At 38.0% G+C, this 25,637-nt stretch overlaps 1 protein-coding gene across 3 annotated transcripts in view; it reads left to right on the top strand.

Moving 5' to 3' along the window:
- Positions 1-25,147, top strand: part of PCDH19 (protocadherin 19) — a 150,427-nt gene extending 125,280 nt beyond the window's left edge. For all 3 annotated transcript variants that reach the window (XM_047075705.1, XM_047075704.1, XM_047075703.1), the window contains one exon: positions 24,564-25,147. In XM_047075705.1, coding sequence (XP_046931661.1) covers positions 24,564-25,147 — 584 coding nt within the window. The remainder of the gene's footprint in view (positions 1-24,563) is intronic.
- Positions 25,148-25,637: the final 490 nt, after the last annotated feature.

Raw genomic sequence — 25,637 nt, 5'->3', positions numbered from 1 at the left:
GTGAACTCCCTGGTATGAGGGCCAGTTTCTTGGCTCTCTCTGAGTGCAGGGCCTCTTCTCTCCTGCAGACAGCCTCCCTCTGCCTTTCTGACTTTACTAACTTTTCAGATGCAGCTTCTTCTCTATATCTAGTTGTAGAGTTTGTTCTGCCAGTCTTTGGCTCACTATCCAGTTTATTGACTTGGATATGGGTGATATCTAGTTGAAAATGTGGGACCGAGTGAACTCAGGGTCCTCCTAATCTGCCATCTTCCCAAACTCTGAAAATTTAGTCCTTTTAATTTAAGGAGCCATTTTATCCCAGAGACATGCTTCATATAAATATCTGTTCCATTTTTTTTCTGGAAGAGGAACAGATGTACCAAAGTTTGAAAACTTTATTAATGTCAAAACCCAAATCAATGGCAAAGTCCAGAGTGAAGCCCAAAGTGCAAATTATTTTGCTTGACTCACTGCCCATCAAACTGTACATTTTAGAAGTTGAATGATTATTTGTGAGTAGCCTATTAAATCTGGGTTTCCCTAGACTGAATGATTTTGCTGAATGGCAAAATGAAAATTCAGAAATACAGTTTCTGTGTACAAAGTGGATTGCTAAGACCTGGAGCCAGAACTTTGTGCCAACTGTCAACTTACAAGGTTTCATTATGTCTCTCAGAGCTTCACCAAACACTTTAAGATTTATAATTGATGTCAACTGTAGTTGAAGGCAAAGAAAACCTTCCTCCTTTGACTACAGAAAACAGTACTTTACTATAGGGCCCTAGTTAGCTGCAGGGTAGGTGTATTGAATCACACTAACCTTTTGCTAACACAGCAAATGAGCACTTCCTGAATTCAGCTGATAATCAGTCTATGCAGCTAATGAGTCTGCAAACACACTGAGCTGCTGGAGCTGGTACCAAGAAACCATTCCAAGCTAACCATCTCTTATTAACCTTTTGGTGTTTTCTTTGTTATGCTAATTAGAGACTCATAAAGGTATTTGCTTTTGGGGCACCTGGCTGGCTCATTTGGTAGAGTGTGCAACTCTTAGTCTCAGGGTTGTAAGTTCAAGCCCCATGTTGGGCATGTAGCCTACTTAAACAAAAAGAAAGTGTTCATATCTGCTTTGGATCTTTGATTTAAAATACAATTTTCAAAGAGACACAATCCACTTTAAGGCCTCCATTAGTATGGTGTTTCTCCTCATGAAGGAAAATGAATAACTTGCCATTAAAGTTTATGTGATTAATCTGTAATGTTCCAGTAATTAAAATGCCAGAAAAAGTTGCTTCTGTAGTTGGTATAATTCATTATGCTCTCCAGTTCCAGTGGTAGTAAAGTGGGTGGCAGTTGTTTCTATCAGCATTGTATGTTGACAGTCTGAAGGTACCTGTTCCCAGGCTGTAGCCTTGCCTGCCAGACTGCCTGTCTTTCTTTTGCTTTGGACTTAATTCCTCTTGATTACCTGAAGCAGTTAGAGGTGTGTTTTGCTTCCTTTCTGCAAGATGATGAGTCAAGGAATGAGCATTGTACTGTTGGAAGATGGGAAGTCTTCTATATTTAAGAGCTATTTAGCTCAAAATTATAGCTTATCAAATGGGCCTAGTCACCATTCAAACGATTACATTTGCATGGTGAAGATGAAGGAACAAACATTTTTTACTGTTATAGTGTCCCATCCCATTCCATCTTTGATAGTTTTTATACCAAGAAGTAAGTGCATCACTGAACAAAGAGCATTGTGACATAGGTGTTCAAAGCATGTTGGACCAATGTCTTCATCTTTTGCTTTTGTTTATCCATCTACAGCACCTGTAAGTGACTCATTTCTCTTTAATTTGTCTTAAATAAAAATTATCTAAAATAAATGACATATGATCCTTGGGGACAGAATCTATGGATGAGGAATTTGCTGTCTATTAAATAAGTGATATTTGCAATTTTGTTTGATTTAGAAAAAGGTACTTCTTCCAGGAGCTTAATATTAATCATCTAGGATCTTTTAGAGATTAACATACCTATGCCAGAAATGTAGGCACAGAGCCTAATATTCTACTTGCAACATTACTTAGAGCCATTTTGGTATTTTAAGTTTTTACTATCATCAATATAGAATCCTTAAAGTCCTGAAAAGTCCCCAAAACCATTGTGGTAGGGAGTTCATATTATATATATTAATTGTCTCTTACAGCAACCCTGAGGGGGAGACAAGCATAGAATTTCAAAAAGTTAACAGGGGAATGACAGCCATTTAAACTGAGACTCAAAGTTAGAATCTTAGCTGATTGACAGAGAAGAAATTAAAATGAGGAGTTATGAACAAAATAAGATACAAATATTTAAGGTTGAAATTGAAGTTGGCAGGGACATGAGGTGGCATAATCCAGACTTCCTTTGGTATGTACTAGCTAATTTTTATAGGTAAACCTAAGAATTCTGATTGTCATTAACATCGTCCAGATAGACAGTGTACCATAAATTCAGGCTCTAACTAATATGAGCAAGTCTTATTGAGCCAGTGCAACTGCTTCTATTCTACTCTGTTGTCAAGACTGACATCACTAATCTGCCTGTAAATCCAAAGGCAAGCATAGCATTATAGTGACTAAGAGTATAGATTTTGGAATAAGACAAATTTAAGTTCCACTCAAATCTTTGCCACTTAATAGCTATTGACCTTAGACAAATTACTTATTTTTTTCTTGAATCCTCAATATTCTCATCTGCAAAACGGGGGTAAAAAATAAGTTACTTATCAAGGTGGTTGTGAGATGATCCAGGTAGGGCACTTAGTATACTTCCTGGCACATAGTAAGTGCTCAAAAAATAGAAAGTGTGGTTATTATAGAGATTCAGTCAGTGAAATATCCACTCCACATGATTTCAGGGACACCACCATCCAAAACCTCTTATCTCTTTGCTGCTATTTATTATCCCTTTAACAGAGGGTTAGCCATTTCATTTAAAAATTATAGTTCAAACCTCAAGCAACCCTTAGAAAGAGGGAATGCATTTATTCAAATTCACAATAAGTTGTAAATGGCTGCTATTAGATTGTTTCTAAATCCGGAATTTGGCATGAATTTGGGGATGGTTTCTAGAATATTGAACTTTAAGGGTCTCAGAGAGGGGAAGCACAGAAAAAGGGTGCCAAGGGTGAAAACCTTCTGAGTTTGCCTAGAGCTGTCAATGTCCAAAGGAACATTGGATAATTATAATTTGATTTACTCACGGTCAAACCTCTGGATGCTGAAAAACTGCCTTCACTATCAAATCATTCTTCTGAATTAGCCCCAGATTCTGGTTTGAGGAATTATAGGATGTCCACCAAAGGTTTTTATGAAACTTGGAAGAGAGGTTCCTGTTAAGCAACATTAAAAAATGCATGTATTCTTGAGCACCTGTGGTGAGGCAAGCAAAGCTAGAATTATTTTCTGGTGGCATTGACTCTGCTTTCCTTTCCCTATGTAAAAATGTGTATGCCCCAATCCCCAAGGTCCATATTCTTCTTCCCTGCTCTCCTTTTCTTGCTTCGCTGCTCTTAAATGGCTAATGGGTGACAGACCTCATTTTGATTTTTTTTAGTTCCTACCTCAGGCCCAGACTTTCATTGAGAAATAAATGAAGAGATACATTAAAAAAAATTTTAACGTTTATTTATTTTTTGAGACAGAGAGAGACAGAGCATGAACGAGGGAGGGTCAGAGAGAGAGGGAGACACAGAATCTGAAACAGGCTCTAGGCTCCAAGCTGTCAGCACAGAGCCTGACACGGGGCTCGAACTCACAGACCATGAGATCATGACCCAAGCGGGAGTCGGACGCTCAACCGACTGAGCCACCCAGGCGCCCCATGGAGATACATTTTTCTTTTCTAGTTTTCTTCTAAAAAAATGTCACCCTGAAAAGGATCCTTTCTATTCCTTTTTTTTTTCTGCAAATGGACGGAAGAATGCATAGCTCCTACCTGAAAGGTCATATCTTCTTGTCATATGAATGAGCTCACAGCAGGTCAGTGTCATCTGAGTAATAATGGGAATTTATGTGTCTTTGGATTTTTGCCTTTTTTTGTAGTGGAAAAAAATGGATTTGTTAATGATGGAAAAAACTCACCCAAAGCTCCTTACAAAATCCTCTTTAGATCAATTCCAGGAGAGAGACATTCAAACATACAGTTGTGAAATCATTTTTTTTTTACTCCTGCCTTGCTTAGAGCTGATTGTCTTATATTAATGTAAGTTACATGGCTCATCTTCACTGGTTATAGTGTGTTGAATTTAGCTGGCAGGCTGTGGTTTTGTGGCATAAAATGTTTTGGCTTGTAAGAGACCTTATGACATGTTTATGTTTGCCAACAAATGGAGATGAAGGGAAGAGAGGAGAAAGAGGACAGGAAGACTGGAGGGAGGGAGGGAGAGAGAGAATAAAAGGGAGAGGGAGAGGGAAAAGTGGGGGCAAATACACATAGAACTGTGTGAAATTAGGGATATTCAGAAAGAACATATAACATAAGCAGAAGCACTATGGTTCTGAAAAAGATTCTGAAAAACCTTCATAGCTTGAACATAACATTCCATGATCAATGTAACTTGAAGTGTATAATTTTTGTCTTCCTAAAAATCTAAATCCGTGTGCTATATGCAAAATGCTAAAAAGATAATTATAGCCCTAAAATAATGCCATGTTGCCCAGGGGAAACTGAGAATTATAGTTTTCACTCTATTATTTATTCATCACAGAGCCCCAGATAAGTCACTAGCCTCTCAAAATCTCAATTTATATATTTATAGATGGGTTGATGAGCAGTGTTGCAATAATGTTGCTAGGAGTAATAACCAAAGTGATATTTACATGTGAATAATACCTTTTGTTAGTACAATATAATTGTGAATCAGATAGCTAGTTTTGTTTTGTTTTGTTTTGTTTTGTTTTGTTTTTCTGTACCATTCTCCTCCCTGGCCTGTGACCTGAGCACTTTACTTTCAGCACAATCTAGCTTAGCAGAAAGAGAGCACTGACCTGAGAGTTAGGGGCTTTAAGTTTTCATCATATTCCACAAATTAATGGCTGGGTAACTGTATACAAGTTTCTTGTCCTGTCTAGTCTTTGGGTTTCTCATCTGTAGAATGGAACATTCTGGTAGTAGCTACATTATAGAGTGGTTGTAAGGATTAAATGAGATCATGCATAAGTGCCTATTCTGTAGTAGACACTCAAAGAATGATAGTGATAAGGTGAGGCTGATGAAGTCACTCTCCTTCTTGGTTTATTTTCCTTTTTCACTTATCCATATCTCTTTCTCACTTTAAAATCTTGGGCAAAATTGAAGTCCTATAAGAAAAAAGGCTTTCTTGACTAACACTTTTAGTTTTCCCTGATTTCTCTTTTATTTGGTACCTCTTCAACACCTATATACACAGTTTATATCACATTAATTTGCTTTTTGCCTACTTTTAATGTAAAATGAGGGTGTTGATAATTGTTAGGAGGATTCAACTTTTAAGTTCTTTTATTCTGCATTTTGGGTTCTGGGCACAATTTTTTTCAGATTCCTGAGCACACAGCCATTTGCTAGTGGATCTGTAATGAGTGCCATAGTCAAGTTAACAGATGGTATCACATGCTTGCTTTGAGGGGTAATTGCTCTTTCATCTTAATTTCCTCCCTTTGGCATTCCTTCTTGGAAGCTGCTCAATGGCAATGTCATGAAGCATAGGGTGAAAATCAAAGTGAAGTAGCAGGTCACTGCCTACTTCAGAAAAAAAAATACAGTTAAAAACTAAGAGCCAGTGGAGTTCTACCAAGGGAGGGCTTTTCACGCTTGTATTAGGGGCCAAATAAGTCAAAGGATACAATGCACTTAGATTACCTGTTCATTCCTCTTTTCCTTTGCAAGGTGGCTATTCTGAGTTCATTATTGTCTCCATTTTCCATAAAAAAATTTAAGAGTCCTCCTCCTTGGCTAACATGTCACATCGCTGTCTTTTCTTCTTTTTTTTTTTAATTTTTTTTGTTAATGTTTATTTATTTTTGAGAGAGAGAGAGACACACACACACACAGAGCATGAACAGGGAAGGGGCAGAGAGAGAGGGAAACAGAGAATCTGAAGCAAGCTCTGAGCTCCAGGCTCTCAGGGCTCAAACTCACGAACCCTGAAATCATGACCTCAGCAGAAGTCAGATGCTTAATCCACTGAGCCACCCAGGCGCCCCCTGTCTGTTCTTCTTAAAGTCTAACACTGTAAGCCAAATCTCATATTCTTGTAAACTGTTAACCTTACTATAGACTTTTCGTCCCTCTTTTCTTCTCCTCCTTCTCTCTTTATGCACCTTTTTTCCTTGATGTTTTTTATTTAGCTCTTTCTCCCACCCTCTTCCTTCTAAGCTCAGTTTTATTCTATGCTCTTTCCTTTTAGGGACAACTCCTCTTTCATTATTATATTTTTACAAAATATGGAGATATTTTCAAAGACATTAACTAAGAATTTATTTGGTTGTGGTGGCTAAGCATTCCTTTATGGAAATTTCTTATGGCTTTATTTGGTACAGTTGTCTTCTTTATCACTTTTTTCCCCTCTTCCCACACAGCTCATAGCACACTACTATGAGTGGAGAAGGCCTTCAGTGAGCAAATCTTGATCAGTTCATTGCTCTGAACACTACCAAACAACAGGTGCTATCCACCAATGTTTGATCCCCAAGGCAGTTCTCATCCATCCCATTTTAAAAACAACAGAGGTGAAATGATTTACTCTTAAGGCAGGGCCAGGATTAAAGAGAGTTTGTGTTTCATGGATTTGTTATAAGACTCCAGGGCATTGTTCTATTTTTCCATTTGAAATCTCAAAGGCTATTGGACTAGCAGGAAGTTATGAAAGGACTACCTCCTCCAGTTTAGAAGATATGTTGCTTAGGGAAACTGCTGAAGAATATAGCAATGAAGCCAGAAAGATAAGGGAGTCAGAACCATTGCTATGAGATAGAAGGAAATAACTTGGTGTGCCTAACTAGTTTGGTAGACACGTTTGATAATACCCAGGTGTGTCTACAGTGTTGGCATCTATATAGATACTGGCTTTTCACTTTCTTACATTTTACTCTTTGAGCTTGCCTGCTGTGTTATCTGTGTCCCTGGAAATAATGTTGACCACAACACTTCAGTTGAACCACAGCTTGAGTGTTCCTGAGGTTTCACTCACTTTGCTAGTTCTTGCTTGTGCTAGGGTTTTAAACCTTTTTTCTTTCACATATACCTGATGAAGTTCAAGTCTTTAGCTTCTCATCATTTCATCTAATTTGGGATGTTATGAATTGATTGCTTTTATTAAGATAAATGCTATAAGTTTTATCTGATGGCCCAGTCATTCTAGATTGCCTTGTTCTTTGTGGTACTGTATGAGCATTTTGGTGATGGTCATTTCCCAAAGATGATCTAAAAGATATATTGCACATTTTTAAAACACTCTATGATCACTCTTTATTTCCCAATAGTTATTGAAAAAAATCTTATTTTTTCTTTTCTTTTTATTGGGGTTTTTGTTGTATAGTGGGGGAAAGCCCTAATTCAGGCATCTGGATTCAAGTCCTAGATCTGTTACTAACTCCATTTGTGATCTCAAGCAACTTACTCCTCTCTCTGGGTCCCAGTTTCCTTATCTGTAAATGAAGAATTTGGACTGGGATGATTTTTATGTAGGGGATAATTATTGCTGATAGTTTAGGACTTTTTACTTTTCATTTAGTATAAAAAGGCTATTGGGAAAGTAGAAAGGATTTTGGCTGGATTTTTTGCTGTATTGCTAAAGACTGTGGCAGGATGGGAAATCTTACTGTTAGTCATGGGGTTGTAAAAATTGTTCCATCATAGTAAGGGAAATTAGGATGAAAAATTGGTGAGGCTAGCTTGTGTTAAACATTCTGAATTTCTTCCTCCTCTTTGACTTTTGTTTGCATGTGTTTAGCTTAACTCTGCTTTTAAGTGTGTATATTTTTGTGGAAATGGTCCTCCTTTCCTTTTACTCCCATTTCATGTTCTCATCTCATCCCTTACTGAATCATTCATTTCTGAATAGTTTGCAATTTTCAACTTAATTAGGTCTTTCCTCTAAGTGAAGAACACAGCTGTTTCTTTTCTGATGCTTTGGCAGCTGCTTCTGCCTTTCCCAAAATGGAACCATTAACTCTTTCCTTCTATTTCTTAGTTGGTCATTAGTTCAGGACTACTAGCCCATCTGCTGGTGCTGGAACTCCCAAATCTCATGGCCAGAGGTGCTCCTATTGCCTTTGGTGCCTTTCAGTATTTTGGGGGGCTTATAATATGAAAAGATATTTAGCAGTTTTTCAGAGTTCCTTTTGCCTCATTATCTTCAGTGATTCCATTGTTCAGCCTTTTGAGGTGTTGAATCATCTATCAGCAGAACCTAGCCTGATGTCCCTGATGTGGCTTTGATGGAGAAATAGAGGATAAGAAGATCATAAATGTACTTTGTCCCTGAATTACACAGCCCTCATTTGTCCACTCACAGATTCTACACTACAATTTCTAAGAAGCCCTCTTACCCATTGGTCTTTTTGTTTTACTTTTATGTACCTGCCTTTCAGAAAGTGATTGCTATTTTTTCCCTGGATGCTTTGACTTTATCTGCCCCTCTGGCCTTTAATTTTATGATTACTCACTTCCAGTGTTAATTGCTGGGATTTGTGCTTATCATACCATGCTCTTATGTCTAAGATATCAAGTTAGTTTCTTCATGCCACTCCAACTCCCTTCTCACATTAAGCTCCCTGTTAATCAACCAAAAGCCTTCCTTCTGTATTGTCTGTTTAGCAGTGTTGTTTCAAATGTGTTTGGTGCAGCCTGTTTTGGCTTCTCCACCCCATGTGCCTCATTCAATTTAGTTCTTCATACTTAGCATATTAGCTATCATGTTAATATTTCCTTTCTGAGGTCTAAATTTTAAATTTGAATGCATTTTGTGTGTGGGGTTATTTTTCTAAAATGATGAGATCTATTGCTACAGAGAGTCAGAATTATCTCTGTACCTAGGAGGAAAGAAAGCACAAAGAGAAAGAGCATTGCTTACATTCTCAGAAGGAGTATGTAAGGGCGAGCTCTTGGCAACATCATGTCTACAGTGTGATCATATCTATCTGCCTGCATCTTCCCCTCCATTTGGGAGCACAGGCATCTAATACTTCCCTTAAATTTTATTTTTTTAAACGTTTTTACTTATTTTAGAGAGAGAGACAGAGTGGGAGTCAGAAAGGGGCAGAGAGAGAGGGAGACACAGAATCCGAAGCTGGCTCCAGGTTCCAAGCCGTCAGCACAGAGCCGGATGTGGGGCTCGAATTCACAAACCGTGAGATCATGACCTGAGCTGAAGTCAGATGCTTACTCGACTGAGCCACCCAGGCACCCCTCCCCTTAAGTTTTAATTTATGTCACCATTTGCCTTTCTACTCAGGGTCCTGAATTCTCAGGCTTTCTTTGCTTGTTTTCTGCTTCCCACATATAAACTTAACTGTTCCATGTTCCATTTCCCCAAGGTCCTAATTTTTCCAAGGGACCTGTTAAATTCACTGGTATCCTTTTCAAAATAGCATTTAATATCTCTTTTTATTGAAGTATAGTTGACATACAATATTACATTAGTTTCAGTTGTGCAACACAGTGAATCGACAATTCTATACATGATGCTATGCTCACAACTGGTAAGCATAACCATCTGTCACCATAAAATGTTATTATATTATTGACAATATTCCTATGCTGTATTTTTCATCTCCATCATTTATTCTATAACTGGAGGTTTGTGCCTTTTAATCCTTTTCACTTATTTAATGTGATGATAATACAAAGAAAAAATTAATGGCATTTGGATCACCAAGGCAGACCTGATGAGGGCGAAGTCTTTAACATAGGGTCTCTCCCAGTATCCCTTTCTAAGAATAAGGCCAGCTTGTATTCCATCTATCCCAAAGAATCAGAGCTTCCTGATGGATAACAATACCTAACATGTAGTGAGTTCTTCCTTTGTGCCAATCACTCTTTAACTTGGTTTTCATGCATTTCCACCTGAAACTATCCCAGCAACACCAGGAGGTCAGTGCTATTATTCCTATCTTACAGATGGGGAAAAAAATCCCAAGGCGCAGAGAATAACTTTGAGTAACTTCCATATGATAGGGCTATGGTGTGGTAGAACTGGGACTTGAACCACACAATACTGCTCCAGATCCCACAATCTTAGACCCTATGCTACACTGCTTCTGGATAAGAGATGGTATCTTTTACGAATGCACATTTCATTAAGAAGAGCTGGGTTCAGATGTGCTGCAGGGTAGTAAGCTTCCCTTTAACAAGGAGCAGATTAAGTCTTGAGTTGTTCCAGTTAAGGTGATTTATGTCATTGTTTTCTTGAGAGAAACTTGCCTTTAGATACAGTGCTGCAGCACAAAGGTTAGACGTTGCTTTTCTGCACACCCCAACTTAGCAATGTTAAATTTTTTTCTTCACCAGTCCCTATGGCTTTAGGTTCTTAGTAGGAATGATTGCCAAATGCCTAGGACTGAGCTTATACTCTATTTTTACCTACTTTTGGAGCTTATGGAGCTGGGGGACATCTCTCCTTGATGTTGGTGAGCAGGAACATGGCAAACTCATGGTGGGGGTTCTGTGAAGGGAAGAGAAGACTCACTCATACTCTCGAGGGCCAGAATGGTCAGGAACCCTGCCTCACTGAGGTAGTGCCAATCTTTTCATTATAAGTAGCTTTTCCATATAGTCATACAATGAATTGTTTTCTGAGGTGAATGGTTGTGTTTCCTGTTATTACTGCATTTACTTCTGGACTGAGTTTTTATTGGCTGCTGCCTACTTACTAGCAGACAGAAAGTTTCACCCTGTTGGGCTGCTGCAATCATGGTAATGAACATTCTGCTCAGGAAGGGAGCTTTCCCTTTCTTTCCCAGTAGCTGTTACCTCAACACTAAGAATTTAATTTACATTTATTTATTCATTTATAAACAGGATTAAATCCAGAATGAAGCAGGGAGCAGTTTTACCCAGTCTGTGCTTTGCATGATTTTCAAGGTCTGCACAGTTCCATCTGTGTAAACATGATTGAAGAACTTAGGTATTGTCTAATGGAGGACTGCAGTTTGGGAGAGGCCCATCATGGCTGGGCGAGAGCCAGACATTCTTCTACCTACTCCAATTCACACCCTGTGAGGTTGGCTTGCTCAGCTCCTAGAGTTAGAAGTGAAAATGGGGCAACTGGTGTTAATTATACTGTCTCATTGCTTTTTTTCAGTAGAGAATGAGAACTAGGTAAGGGTTAGGAAAATCTAAAGCCATATCCTCTAAGATGCTCCAGTTATGGTGCTAAGAAACAAAGGGAGGACATTGGAAAAAATAAGAAAGCCTGAAATATTAAATATGACAATAAAAAATAAAATATGTATTAAAATTATAGCTGCATTTATATTTAGTTTGATTCTTTCTGTGATCACTGTAAGCAAGGGCAGAGAACTACTGTGTTCAGAAAGGACCAATTTGTTCTGGTATCGGGACTTGGCTTTGTTATTGAGATTTGTTTACATAATGACTAGCTCAGTAATACTAAGGACTTTTTATATATGAGCACTATTATTGTGGAAGGAAATGTGTTTTCTCCATAACAAATACAAATATTACGGATCATCCAGTTCCTCTACTCATGATTATATACAAAGTTGGCTTTGTTCAGTTCAATAGAATCTGGGATCTGTCTAGTAATTTTTCTGTCCCTCTAAAGAGGCACATGGTCATACATATTCCTGAGCTCCAAGGCATGGGCTTTCTGATGAAATAGCAGGTTATCATGCCTTGGATACTCCAGGTTATTCTTGGGGAAAGTCAATAACAATTAAAACTAAGGCAGCTGGCTTTCCACTGGATGTGAATGCCGGGCATGGTTCTGATCAAAGAAGAAAATAAAGCATTACATTACAATTTTTTTAATATGAAGTTTATTGTGAAATTGGTTTCCATACAACACCTAGTGCTCATCCCAGCAGGTGCCCTCCTCATAAAGCATTACGTTTTAAATGAACTGGAATGCTATCGCATATAGGGATAACCCAATTGGCTATGTTCACTCCTGATACAACAAACTATTGAAAAAACTACTTTCCTGAGCAACTTATTTTAAAACAGTGCCCCAGAGACACAATATTCTTTTGTAGAATAGAAAGCCTCTGGTTTGAGAAGAAAAGCCATTTTGGTAGAGCACTGAGTTTTATATGATATGTTCAAGAATAAGATGGGAGGGGGAATTCAATAAATTATCTTTTGATGCAATATTGGGATGTCAGGAAAATAAGAGACTTGCTGGAGAGTTCTAGGCTGTGATGTATATACATGCATTCCTTTGTTTACTAGCTGTGGGAGTCTGAAAAGGCATTAACAGGCCTTTATACTAGCAGCAGGGCATATGGGAACCCCTATGTCTTCCCTCATATCTAACCAGGGAGGGGGCAGTTCTGTCAATACCATCCATGTGGTATGCGTGGAACTTGAAACTGGGATCCATATTAGTGCTATGCTGAATGCTGTAATTGTAGCTTGTGCAAAACATCCCATAACACAGACTTGGATGCTTGTCTGAATCATTAGACATGAACATTATGGGTGTGATAATAGCACTGGAATTCCTGCAGCTGAAAAGGAAGCACATTTGGCTTGTACTTCATCTACAATCACTTACACTTAAGCTATTGATGTTTGATTGGGATCTGTAGACTGCTGGGCTTGTGCCATGGGACTTTTAAGCATATTTGATGGATGGAACAGACAGGGAGGCTATAGATTTTGGCAAGCTATAGTTCCCATTACTCAGGATGACTATATCTGACACTAGAGATTACAGTTCACCAAGATGAAGCTTCTCTAGGCTTTGGCTGATGGCCCGGTGATATTAACATGACGAACAAGAGAGGACCAATGTTGCATTAGGCTATAAATTTCCAATGAGCAAATAGTTGAGTAGTTTATTAAATACGCTGTTGATTTTTTGGACAGACATAAAGTTCATGGCAAGTTTTTTAGAATTTGAGGGAAATGTAAGTTTTTTTAATGTTTATTTTTTGGGGGGGGGGAGAGCGCACAGTGGGGAAGGGGCAGAGAGAGGCAGATACAGAATCTGAAGCAGCTCCAGGTTCTGACGCAGGGCTTGAACTCAAGAGCTGTGAGATCATGACCTGAGCCGAAGTCAGACGCCCAACCGACTGAGCCACCCAGGCGCCCCATGTAAGTTTTTAAATGTTATTTTATGGTAAATGTTAACCAGTTAGTCTCCTAATAAAGAAATGTGGTCTCTTTGTTATAGGGTATGCAGACTATGTTTGTAGCTGTGCAGTTAATATTCTTCTCCAAGTTTTTATTATAAGGGGTGCTGGTAGCATACCTTGCTAAGGAAATTCCAGACAGAGCTGTTTCTAATATTTGGAGGGTCCCCCATGGAATCATTAGACTTATTCTGAAGGTTCCTTGGTGGGAAGGAGGAAATGTCCCTGAGAACAGCTTTTATTCCATATTGGTGGATTTTCTGTCAGAGACTTGGCCATTGCTATTGTTTCTGATTTCTTCCTGATAGCTTCCCTGGGGGTGTGAGTTTCTAGGCAGAAAGATTTGATGTGATGAGGAAATACTACAAAGCTGAAGGAAGAGAGTCTGAAAAAAATGGTAAGACAAGAGGCTATTCTGGGCATGGCAGAAACAAGTTGAATACTATGGAACAGAGAAAAGGGAGATGAGATGACTAAAGAGAAATGAGAATTAATTCATAACAGCACTTATTATTTATAGGTGGGAATAAAAGGTCCATTGAACTTCAGGGGAATATTCCTTTATGCAATGCTTGTGAATATGTTGAAATTTTGTAAAGGCAATTCCATCTTAAATGCACTGGAGGAGCTGGCAACCTGCAGTTTGTGGGTTGCACTATCTAGTCATAATCAATTTACTATTTCCCTTCTCTGGACAACCTTCAGGGTGTGGTCAGGAGAAAGTAAATAGAGAAGATGGAAGATTTCCTCTCAGGAGAGTTTACGAGCTTCCTTAAACAAAGGCAAGATGTGAGCATCCCCTTTCACTCTTCAAGCAACCTTTCTGAGAACTACCTTGGAAATTCTCTGGCTTCCTCACAGTTCCTAAGTAATTTCTGAAACATATAGGTACTCTGATTAACTTTGCTTTTGAAAATAAAAGTTGGTTTGTGTGTGATAAAAAAAATAATAATCTGGACAATCTGTGTCTAGTTGGGTGCTGCAGAAGAAAGGTGAACTCTTGTATCAATCTTTATTCTCTTTGTAAACACAGATGACCAGAAGGGAAGGCTGTTATTAATGGTAATGCAGACCAGAAAAAAGGCTATTATTTTCAGTCTGTTGAACAATACAAAAATGCTTCTCAAGCACCATGTTCAGATGTTTCTTTTTATTAGCCGTCACACAAGGAATTAGACTCATTTCAAACAGTTCATTTTCCCACTCTTGTCTCCGTAAAATCATTACTCATGAGTGATTTCTTTGTTGAAATACCGCTGACTTCCCATATTAGAATGGATAACAGGGTGTTAAATGTATAAACTTTTCAGTTTGCATAAACTCTGGAAGAAGGGGGACAAAGATTCCCCAGGAGAATAAAGCCATTTGTCAATGTCCTTGTTTGTTACTGTCCTATATAAGCATCTTATCCAGGAAGCTATGTCAGCATTGCAATTTTGTGGTGTGTGTGTGTGTGTGTGTGTGTGTGTGTGTGTGTGTGTGATTAATCACAGGAGAGAGCTCGTTGAATGCCAGCAGGAGGTTTTAAAATATAATTCTGCATCTGCCCTGCTCTTTTCTCCTTTCCAATCTTTTTCTACCCCTTGCCTCCAATCCACCATTAGGATAAAGGAGTTGTCCCATGTCTAAACATATAGACAGATGACAATCCTTAGATCTTCAGCTAGGCACCGTTTGCATTTTACCAAAGCTGATTATTTTATCTGAAGTTTTAATAACAAGCCAGATTATTTTCTGTTCACTAACTGATAGAAGCAAATAAAAAAAAAGGTTGCAAAGTGGAATTAAGGGGATAAGAAATCTCTAGGGCCAAAGAAACTTTTTATTTAATTAATAATTTCAATTTACTCTTCAAATATTTCTGTGCTAGAATTCAACATCTTATATTAAACAAGTCTGCACTCTCTCTCTCTCTCTGTAACTGCCAGATTGGAATCTCAGAGAATAGAAAGAATACAGGCTTTAATGAAGCTTCAAATTCTCTACTCCCAGTGCTGTCTTGTTTTCTGAACGTAGAACTATACTCCTCAGAGATTCTCTAGCCACAGCATGACATTCCTTCATTAGGTACATGTTTTGCAGACCAACTCATGAAAGACTGGCACTTTAGCCAACAAGGGGAAAATGCAATGAATTGGAGTTCAGGAGATGAAATGTTTTGGAAAAACAGATTATTCCAAGGGTGTAGATACGTGATCTGTACTAAATGGACAGAGAATTTAAATTTTACCAGGCTAGTTTTTAGTAATCTTTTGATTTGTTCCATTAATTTTTTCCAGCTTTATTGAGATATAATCAACATATCATGCTCCATTGTTTTAACTTGTGAATGGTAATGACTATTTAGAGTGATGAAGACTGGTGGTGGTGTGTGCACATGAATGTATATCTGTGATATATTTTTGTGTCTATAATCCAGTCTTACTATGTATCAGTACTTACATAGATTTTACTAGACTTGTGTCAGAGTGTCTTAACTAAGGTCATCTCAACCTAAAAGCCTTCTGCTACTTCTTATAATTCAGAGTTCGAGCCAACTCAGAAAAAGCCCTCACAGCTGTAGCCCAAAGAGATTTCAAGACTTCCATGATACTTCAGATGGAGCAGCCATTCTTTCTTTCAGAGAAGAGTTGGACAAGCTAAGGGCCAGGGGCTCATATAAGAACTGACATGTGCTAAAGGTGTAAAGGACTTTTTCCTCCTAATAGGAGCAGCGGGTCAAGCATAGCATACCTTCAAATGATGAAGATTCCTCAAAGAATAGATTAATTAGTCTCACTTCTGAATTTGTCTAATTGCTTTTGAAGCAACAACCTGAAAAATAGAACTTGCTTTCTTCTACTAGTATGATTAAATGGACACCTGGAAAAAGAATAATTATGAGTATTTCTAAGGAAAGGAGCAAAAGAATAGAACTGAGCATTGTCCATGAAAGATGGATAATGACAAGTAAACATAGAAGGTGTATTTGATCCCTTCAATTTTGGTATTCATTGTTCATAGTTATTATTCATAAATTCCAGCACAAATGTTAGGCCTGCACCCCAGTGACACATTTGCATTTTATTTTAAGTTGATTTCTACCTGGTTTTGCAAACAAGGATTTAATGGTTTTGCTTGTGTCTCACTCTCCGTTTGTTGCTATAGCTTGTCTTTTTCATATACTGTCTTCTTTCCCTTTCACACTCTTTATCTCCATCTTCTGTCTCACTCCTTTATCCAAGGTTCATTCATTCATTCTCTCTCCCTCCTTCTCTCCTTCCCTCCTTCTAATGTTCTAAGAGAAAAGATAGATTCTAACATGTAAAAGTGATGTTTGAATAGATTCCCCTAAGGCAACCAATTTACTTTTAATTTGTCCGGGACTAAGCTTTTCTTTGTTGTAATGAGGAAGTATGAAATTGTTGTAAAATTTATTAGCTTCTATAAAGATATTTCAAATGAATTTTTTTAATGATTGTGCTGTTTTCTGTGCCCAGAAGCAGTGTCATAGCAATTACAGTATTCCAGATGGTTGCTGAAGTTACACTGAAACATCAAGATAATGCTAGACTTTTCTATGAGGCTTTTGTTGGTAATGAATAGTCCAACCTAGGTAGTTAATAGATATTAATCTTTCTGACACTGTGTGCTTCCAATGACTATTTCTAGTGACTCCTACCTAGGTAATGGCATGACATACACTATTTTTATGAATCATTGCAAGGGACAGTGATTGGTTTACTGAGCACTTTATTTTTCAAATATGAAAGAAGTGATTGTAGAATCACTAATGTTGTTTCTTAGCTTCCCCACCCGGTAACAAGAACATTTTGGCAGTCAAGAATCTTCAAAGAATTTAGAAATTACAGTTGCAACCTTTTTTTTTTTTGACCCATGTATAATATTGCCTGTTTTACAAAACTGGATATCCTGGAACTTTACTGAAGGAAGTGTCAGTTCCTGTTAAGAGGAACACCAGCTTTTTTCTCTCTCCAACATTAAATTTTCATTAAAAAAGGAAAATCTTTTCTCCTGGATAACATGCCTTGCTCCTCTTGCTTTCTTTACCAGTCTTATTTGTGCCATCCTCACTACACATTCTATCTAATATCCAGAAGCTTATGGCCAGTATAAATGTGGCTTTTTTTTCTGAAGCTAATGATGTGTCAACTATTTCCTTATTTTCCAGGAAAGAATGAAACCAAGTTGGTGATGACTTTAGTTCAGCGCTACTTGTAAACATCATTTGAAGGCTCTATCTTGACAGGAGCATAACTACCTGTAAAATGTCTGAAATGGTCTGACTGTTTTTAATCTACACAAAATCAAACACCTGGTTTTAACTCTTCACAGAAGTGACTACGTGTTGTAAGGGTCCATCAAATATGGGCTAAGGGACTTAATTTGGTGGACATCTTAGAATGAATGAACCATTCAAAAATGGCTCTACTTTGCTCAGAGTTTCGGTATCTCAGTGTTCCTCCTTTAGGGAAATGTTTCAATGGCCTTCTTTGACACCTCATATTTTACTTGTAAAGATGCCTTTCAAATGGCTTCTAAGTATCCAGTTGAAGTTCAGCACTTTGTCAGATAATTTTCTTTACCATAGAAGCCAAAATGCAAAGATCCCAGTTTAGTCAATTTTTTCTTATCTCAGTCACTGTGAGCACCTCTTATTTCTTAGTCTTAATTTTCCAGGCAGCCTTCTGCTTCATTTCCTACTCCCCATGCATCACCACAAATGATTTATATTTATACACATCTTGAAATCTCTTCTTTATGGGTTGAATTTAATTGAATCCTAGTACAAAAATGAAAACTCCAGGAACTATTGTGATTGCCCAAATTGCAACTTAGATTGTATGACTGTACCTGCCACACTATCATCTATAATAAATATTCAATTCTAAAACACTTCTACTTCAATATGTTTTAACTTTGTCTCTTTGACAAGCTCAGTACTGAAGATTCCATTGAAGATAATTCAATTGCTTTGAATTCTGAAAGGGGCAACTTTTTAATCTATTTTCATGTTGCACTGGGAGTAAGTGAATTTTAGGTGCATAGACTGTGAATGAGGAGAGAGGCTTATGTGCCATTTGGTATCACAGAGGCCAAGTGCTGAGTGGCACTTGCTAATTGATGCTGATCTGTCAAATAGTCTAGGACAAGACTGGGGTCCATCAGTTTTTTCAGCCATCCTCTCCATCCCAAGCTAAAACTCAACTTTGCAGATTCATGCTGTTTAACTAGTTACCCATACTGAAAATGCCAAGCTATGCTAATCAGGACTGTCTTTCTTCTTTGCCTATCTGCTGTCTTTTGGCAACATCCTTTTGTCAGTCTTAGGAACTTTGTTCCTATACCCTGTCCCCCACTCTGCCCTTTCTAGGTATCTATACCTCTAGATATTGGTAGACTTACCCCATAAAAACTCTCCTATCCTGGGTTCTTTCCCCATGGCTTTTCTATATGACCAAAGAAAATCTGATGATCTCAATTTGGTAATGGATTATCTTATTTTAACAAGGACTTTTAATGCTTGTACCCGCTGAATGAAAAATGTGGAAATTTCTCTCTCTGTTACAAGGGCTGGTTTTTGGATAGCTCTTCTTTGGCATCCATAAAATAATACTACATAGATGTTTTGAATACAAGTCACACAGTTCTGGTATCTTACCCTCTCTTCCTGTTGTCTGTCAGACCAATGGTGCTGTAGGAAGGGCTGCTAACAAGTAGGAATCTAGAGAACAGGAGAATAAAAAGAAAGCATTAGGGAGGAACCAAAATGGCAGAAAATTCTGAAAGAAAGAGAAGGGAGTGAGAAAGAGACAAGTAATTGTTTGTAGTGTAATTTGTGATTTACTTCTTATTACACTCTAGTGGCTACAGGATAGCTTAGTGTCTTTGGTTCATGAATCTCTAGGAAGGTCTCAGCCTTCACTGATGTGCCCTTGAATATTTTATAGATGGAGCTCCAACTTTTCTTGCCAAAACTTTGGGTCCTTTAGGAAGTGAGTGTAAATTCCTCTCAGAATTGCAACCTGGGATGGCTCTGGGAAGTTGTCATTTTGCAAAGTCCTAAGCCCTTATTGAATTTTTGCTGGATGTTCTAAACACCCAAAAGGAGCCCAGTCCTTAAGATGTCAATCATATCAAAACCAAGACAGAATGTTTAAAACCTTCATAGTGTTTCCAGCTCTTCCTTCCTTCTTTCCTTCCTTCCTTCCTTCCTTCCTTCCTTCCTTCCTTCCTTCCTCCCCCCTCCCTCTCTCCTTCCTGCCTTTCTTCTCCTTTTCACTGAGCCCATTGGTATTCTGTTAAGTTACAGATACAGGATGGATATTCTTTCTCCTGAACTCTGCAGGCCTTAAAATGCTTTTAAGAACTCTTTCCAGGATAATTATTTACTTTGGTAATTCCATGGCATATATAGAGCATTAATTTTTGCCATACATATTTTAATTAGTTTTTCCAGAGGAGTCAGTATCTGCAGTTGGTCTAAAAGGCTCACTATAGGTCCCATTTTTGGTTTATATTTTATAGGAATTAACAACAGTTGTGTTTGATGCCAAGAAACAATGCTTGATATTTGAACAGGACATTCATTTCATAAAATTGATGCTTCTGCTTATTGTGTTGTTAACTTAGCAGAGTATAGACCCCATTAACTATTGTTAGAATTGCAAACTCCAAGGTACATGACAAATGTATCTTCAACTGGACATCAAAGCATGATACATCCCTTTAAGACCTGTTTATAGTATATAGGAAACAATTCAGAGACTAAATGAGACTTGACCTTAATGTTTCTCAAGTGATAAATTTACTTTATTGTTTTTGATACAGCTGCATAGTTTTCTTTGTATGTTTTCATAGTGTTTCTACTAAATAGAATAGTAATTTCCACTTTTAGGAGTTGTATCAGTAGCACAGTGTCTGGTGTGTTGATCAATATTCTTTGTTTTATTGCTATCACTCTTGTGCCTTTTTCATCCATTTAAATTAAACTGTTACTGAGTACCTGCTCTATGTTGGACCCTTTGCTACCTTCTGTGGGTATGGGAGGGAACAAAATAGATATAATCTTTGCTCATTTAGAGTTTACAAGCTAACATTTGAATATAGATATTAAATAGCTGTAATGAGTGCTATAAAAGAAAGTGGTATGCAATGTGCCTTAGTCTAATGGATCAGGCAAGGATTCCTTGAGAAAGTTAAATTTAAATTAAATTTAAAATATATTACATGGGTAATGTATCAGTTATAAATAGTGCTCAACTGCTGGTAATAAGGACCCCCCTCTCTCTCTAAAGAAAATAACTCAGTGGCTTAGCCAAGAGGGAGGCTTATTTTTTCTTTTATATGAAAGAAGTTCATATATGAACTAGTGAGATGGATCTACAATATCTTCAATATCCCAGAGTTGTTGTATCTTTCTATTCTGCTATCCATAGGCACGTGACTTCCATCCTCAGAGTTGCTTCATGATGGTAAGATGGATGCTATAGGCCCAGCCTTTATGTCTCCATTCCAGACAGGACAAAGCAGGAAGGAATAAGGACAACAGGGTCTCCCAGTTACATCACCCCCTCCTACTTTTAAGGAGTTTTCTTGATATTTTGCCTTCATAACATTGGTCCAATATTAATTATGTGGCCACATCTATCTACAAGGGAAGCCAGGAAATGCAGGGGTTTTTTTTTTAGCTGGTACATTACAAATCCTAACAAAAGTGGGGTTCTTTTCCTAAATATTAAATATAGGTATGGATATTTGGTGGGCAATTCATTGTGTGTGCTTCAGATGAGTAGGAACTAGTTAAGTCAAGAAGGGGATACTTCCTAACAGTTATGTTTTCTTGATTAGGTGCATACAACAAATTTTAGCAACACTTAACCTGTTCATAATTGGTACTACCATCCCTTTCATTATATCTTACAAAATTGTCCCTGCTATGGTAGTAGATTGTTTTGTTCATGGAGTGATACAGATTAAGCTAAATGGATGTTTGTAAGCACAATCCAGGGAGCTTTTCTAATTTTGGTCATAGGTTATTTTGTTCAGGGAGTGATGCAGATTAAGCTAAGTGGATGTATATGAGTACAATCCAGGAAGCCTTTCTGATTTCCACATTACTTGCTTGCAGGTTATATTACTACTTCTACTTAGAAGTAACTACTTGAGCTCTTAGGAACTAGAACTCACTTTAACTTTCCCTTTCTGCCTCATTGATTGCAGATCACTTCCAAGGAGGGTAACACATTGCTCTTGTAACTGTTACCTTAAACTATTTTAGTGTTAGAATTTTGTCTCTGATCATTGGAATCTTTCAGTTGATACACCTAAAGTCTGAATCACAATAAAGAGCTGCAGCAGTATTAAACACCATGGTGGCTGGACATGTATATAAACCCAACAGAGCCTCTCAGCTCTTCTATTCCACCAGAACTTTGAAAGTTTTAGCAAAGCCTGAGATGGTATTTTCATCATTTTCCTTTTTTGCTTTGGTTGGGACCATGGGTAGGCTCTTTCTAGTGTGGAAGCACATTGTTTGCCTACATCTGAAGAGACAGCAGTTTAACTCCTGAGGAGGATAGTTATCACTGCAAAAAGTTTTGCTAACATTTGCACAAAATAACAAATTCTCTTCTTTTCCTATTTGAAGTACTTCCTTATCCATCATGACTTAATCATTGCTGCCTCTTATGCCTTCTATTTAAGATATAAGTTGTTGCCAGAGGTTTTAGGTTTCTCTCACCAAGGTCCTTCATGAAATATTGTGACCAAACAAATATATATTACCACCTACATTAAATAATCTTTATTTTTTCTCCATATTTAAAAAAAAAATTTTTTTTGTCGAAATCTGATTTAAGGAGTGGCCTTGAGATTTGTGTCCCTGTTCCAAACTTATGCATTTCATTTATTTATTTATCTTTCCAAATATTAGGGACAAGTTCAGAATCAGGGAAGACCAATTTGAAAATTTATAATTCATCCCTAATTATGTTTACATTTGAATTAAAGATACCTACCTTCATTTATCTGTACATGACAATGTGTTTGAATATCCACAACTATGTGTGGATTTTAGAGTTTTACATTTTGCTTTGCCTATGCTCAGGTCAAGATGTAACAAGGTATAGAGTCACAAACAGGCACATAAGAGGAATCTTAAGGAATTACTGAATTGTTAGCTGACCTCTGTTTCAGCTGGAGCCAGCATCTTGGCAGTTAATTTGAATGATATAAAATGATTCCTCTCTACTCTCATACCTCCATCCCTAGCCACAATACTACATGGTGGCAAGCCCATAGTCTCTACCAGTCCTATGCAATTCCAGAAGTAGTTGCTTTGCTTTATTCACATCTGGTCTGCATTTTCTTTTTCACACTTAAAGGGAGCATAAAATGTCCATCTTAAAGATAAACTGGCAAATTGTGTCCCAGTACACTGAAAGGGTCTTAGCTCTGATTGGTTTTTCAGTAGTTTAAACTAGGTCAAAGGCCACTCCCAGAGCTGTGTTGAAATCTGGACTCAGCCTGGATTAGGCCTTGATGTTTAGCTGTTTCCAATGCTTTTTTCTCCAAATGATGAGGTATACATCCAATTCAACCATTATTTCTCGATCCCCCTCTCATATGTATGTGCCCCTTTACCAAGATAGCCTTTAACAAAGGAGTCAGAGCATTGCCTCTTTCCTATGCCATTTTTTAAAATAAGAAGCAAACAAGAAATATAAGTGTATAAGAAAGATGTGTTATATATAGACTAATATCAGGCAAAGCCCTGAATTTCTGATTTCTTCCCCCAGCAAAAAGCAATCACAGCAATATATTTTCAGCTTTTTTTGGCATGTTTTTTTTGGTCTTTTCAACTTCTCCTTGTCTCCCCATCTCCTCTGATTATACCCCAAGGTTTTCTGTGAATGTTAAACTGCTCATATTTTGATGCATTGTACAATGTGATGAAAATTTTCATTAGGTCATCATCATACAAGAATGTAACATAAGTAAAAATGGATCTGGAAAGTTAAGGCTATAAACCAGACATTAAGATGAACAATTTCCCAATGAACAGGCAGAAATTAACCCTGGGTCTATGGTTTGATGAAATCCATGTAGAAAGCTTCTCTAAGAGTCAAATTAAAGCCTTAACTCTGAATGAACCTGACTTGAGAAGAGAGAAAAAAAGTCTCACCAAAAATTCTGAATTCTAACTGCTGAGATATTCTATGATAGGGTTAAAGTAATCCATAAAAGATTTCTTTATTTTAAGAAATATGACCCTAATAAAACTTCAGATAAGACAGATAAGGAAAGATGGCTAGTTGAATATAATTAAATGATGTTCAACCTATGAGTGATGTGTAGACAAGGTCAATTGAAGCTTATGGGTCAAATGGAAGGAAAAGATATCAGTATATTCCTTCTAATGGGAAATCAAGTCATATAAATGGCTTATTGAGAAGATTGGCTGGCAGAACTGATGGTCAAAAAGAAGTGAAATGATTGGGTTTTCAAAGACAGCATGATACCAATCTAAAATTAAGCATGGCATATCATTGACAAGTAGGGTGGAAATATGGTTAGCAGTGCTGTTGTTCAAAATATGGCCAAGACTTCTCAGATATACTGATTGTTGGATTTCCTACTCTTCCTCCACTCCCTCTTCTGCTGTAACTAGTTTCAAATGCAGTGGATTTTTAGCTGGAGTTGTTGATAAAAATGCTGACTCTCAGACCCTTGACACTCGGGATAAACTTTTTTATGTTTTATTTTTTAAATGTTTATTTATTTTTGAGAAAGAATGAGAAAGTGTGAGAAGGGGAGGGACAGAGAGAGGGAGAGGATCCGAAGCAGGCTCTGCGCTGACAGCAGAGAGCCTAATGTGGGGCTTGAACTAACGAACTTCAAGATCATGATCTGAGCTGAAGTCACACACTTAACCGAACTGAGCCACCCAGGTGCACCTAAACTTTTTTTTAAATACATTTTTTCATCATAACATGTTTACCTTTAGGTTTTTAGTTTTTTCAGCAAGGGGAACAACAAAACTAATAATAAAAGACATGAGTGTACAGGGGGAGATCTGCAGCCTTTTAAAAATCCAATTCTTCACACTTGTCCCCAGAAGGCAATAAAGGACTATCTAGAAGTGCCATTTCCCAGAAGGGCCTGTGGGTACCTAAGAAACCAGAACACTGGGGTGTAACAATGATTCCTGGGAAAAACTGATGAAATTGACATTTTATTTTCTCCAAACAGATCAGAATGAAGGATTTCATTGCAGGGAAGAATGCAGGATTCTTGGCCACTCTGACAGGTGCTGGATGCCCCGGAACCCCATGCCCACCAGGTCCAAGTCCCCTGAGCATGTGAGGAATGTCATAGCTCTGTCCATTGAAGCTACTGCTGCTGATGTTGAGGCTTATGACGACTGCGGCCCCACCAAGCGGACTTTTGCAACCTTTGGAAAAGATGTCAGTGACCACCCAGCTGAGGAGAGGCCCACCCTGAAAGGCAGAAGAACGGTTGATGTGACCATCTGCAGCCCCAAGGTCAACGGCGCTATTCGGGAGGCGGGCAATGGTTGTGAGGCTATTAGCCCTGTCACCTCCCCCCTACACCTCAAGAGCCCTCTGCCCACCAAGCCCTCCATGTCTTACACCCTGGCGCCCCCGGGCCGTGATCTGGAGCAGTATGTCAACAATGGCCCTTCTCGTCCCTCTGAAGCTGAGCCCCGTGGAGCCGACAGCGAGAAAGTCATCCATGAGGTCAACCCCGCTCTGAAGGAGGGTCGAGACAAAGAATCTCCTGGTATGAAGCGTCTGAAAGATATCATTCTCTAAAGCAGACTAGGGGAAGAAGAGAGAGAATCCATACTGGTTATTGAAGAAGAAGGAGCTGATTGTTTTAATTGCTCACTAATGGTTGGTTCTTGAGTGGCTGTGATTTCAGAGCTTTCCCTAAATGTATTGTTTATAAGTGACTATCATTCTTTGACAATCCCTCTTGTTTCAACAAGCAGCAGGGGTGTTCAGTTGGAGCAAATTAGCTTTGGTTTGAGTTGTCCATGGGGCCTTGATGTTGGGGAAACAGACAAATTCAGTTGTGAAAAGTATTATGTATTAAGTGTTTGAATTTGTATATTTTTCTGTCAAAATCATAATATAAATTACCATTGTTTGCGGAGGATTACATTTAAAAAAGCAAAAAAAAAAAAAAAAAGAAAAGAAGAAAGAAAGCTCTGGACATCTTTAATAAGCTTGCCACTGTTTTGTAGTGTAGACAAGTTAATGGTCATTTATTGTGTACTATTCCTTGATTCAGTGATGTGAA

The sequence above is a fragment of the Lynx rufus genome, unplaced genomic scaffold (genome assembly GCF_022079265.1).
Source record: "Lynx rufus isolate CCGP_SWC_20201006 ecotype Redwood Valley unplaced genomic scaffold, mLynRuf1.p SCAF_14, whole genome shotgun sequence".
NCBI classification, from domain to species: domain Eukaryota; kingdom Metazoa; phylum Chordata; class Mammalia; order Carnivora; family Felidae; genus Lynx; species Lynx rufus.
Note: the sequence above shows the minus strand (reverse complement) of the source record. Positions and strands in the feature narration are given on the sequence as shown.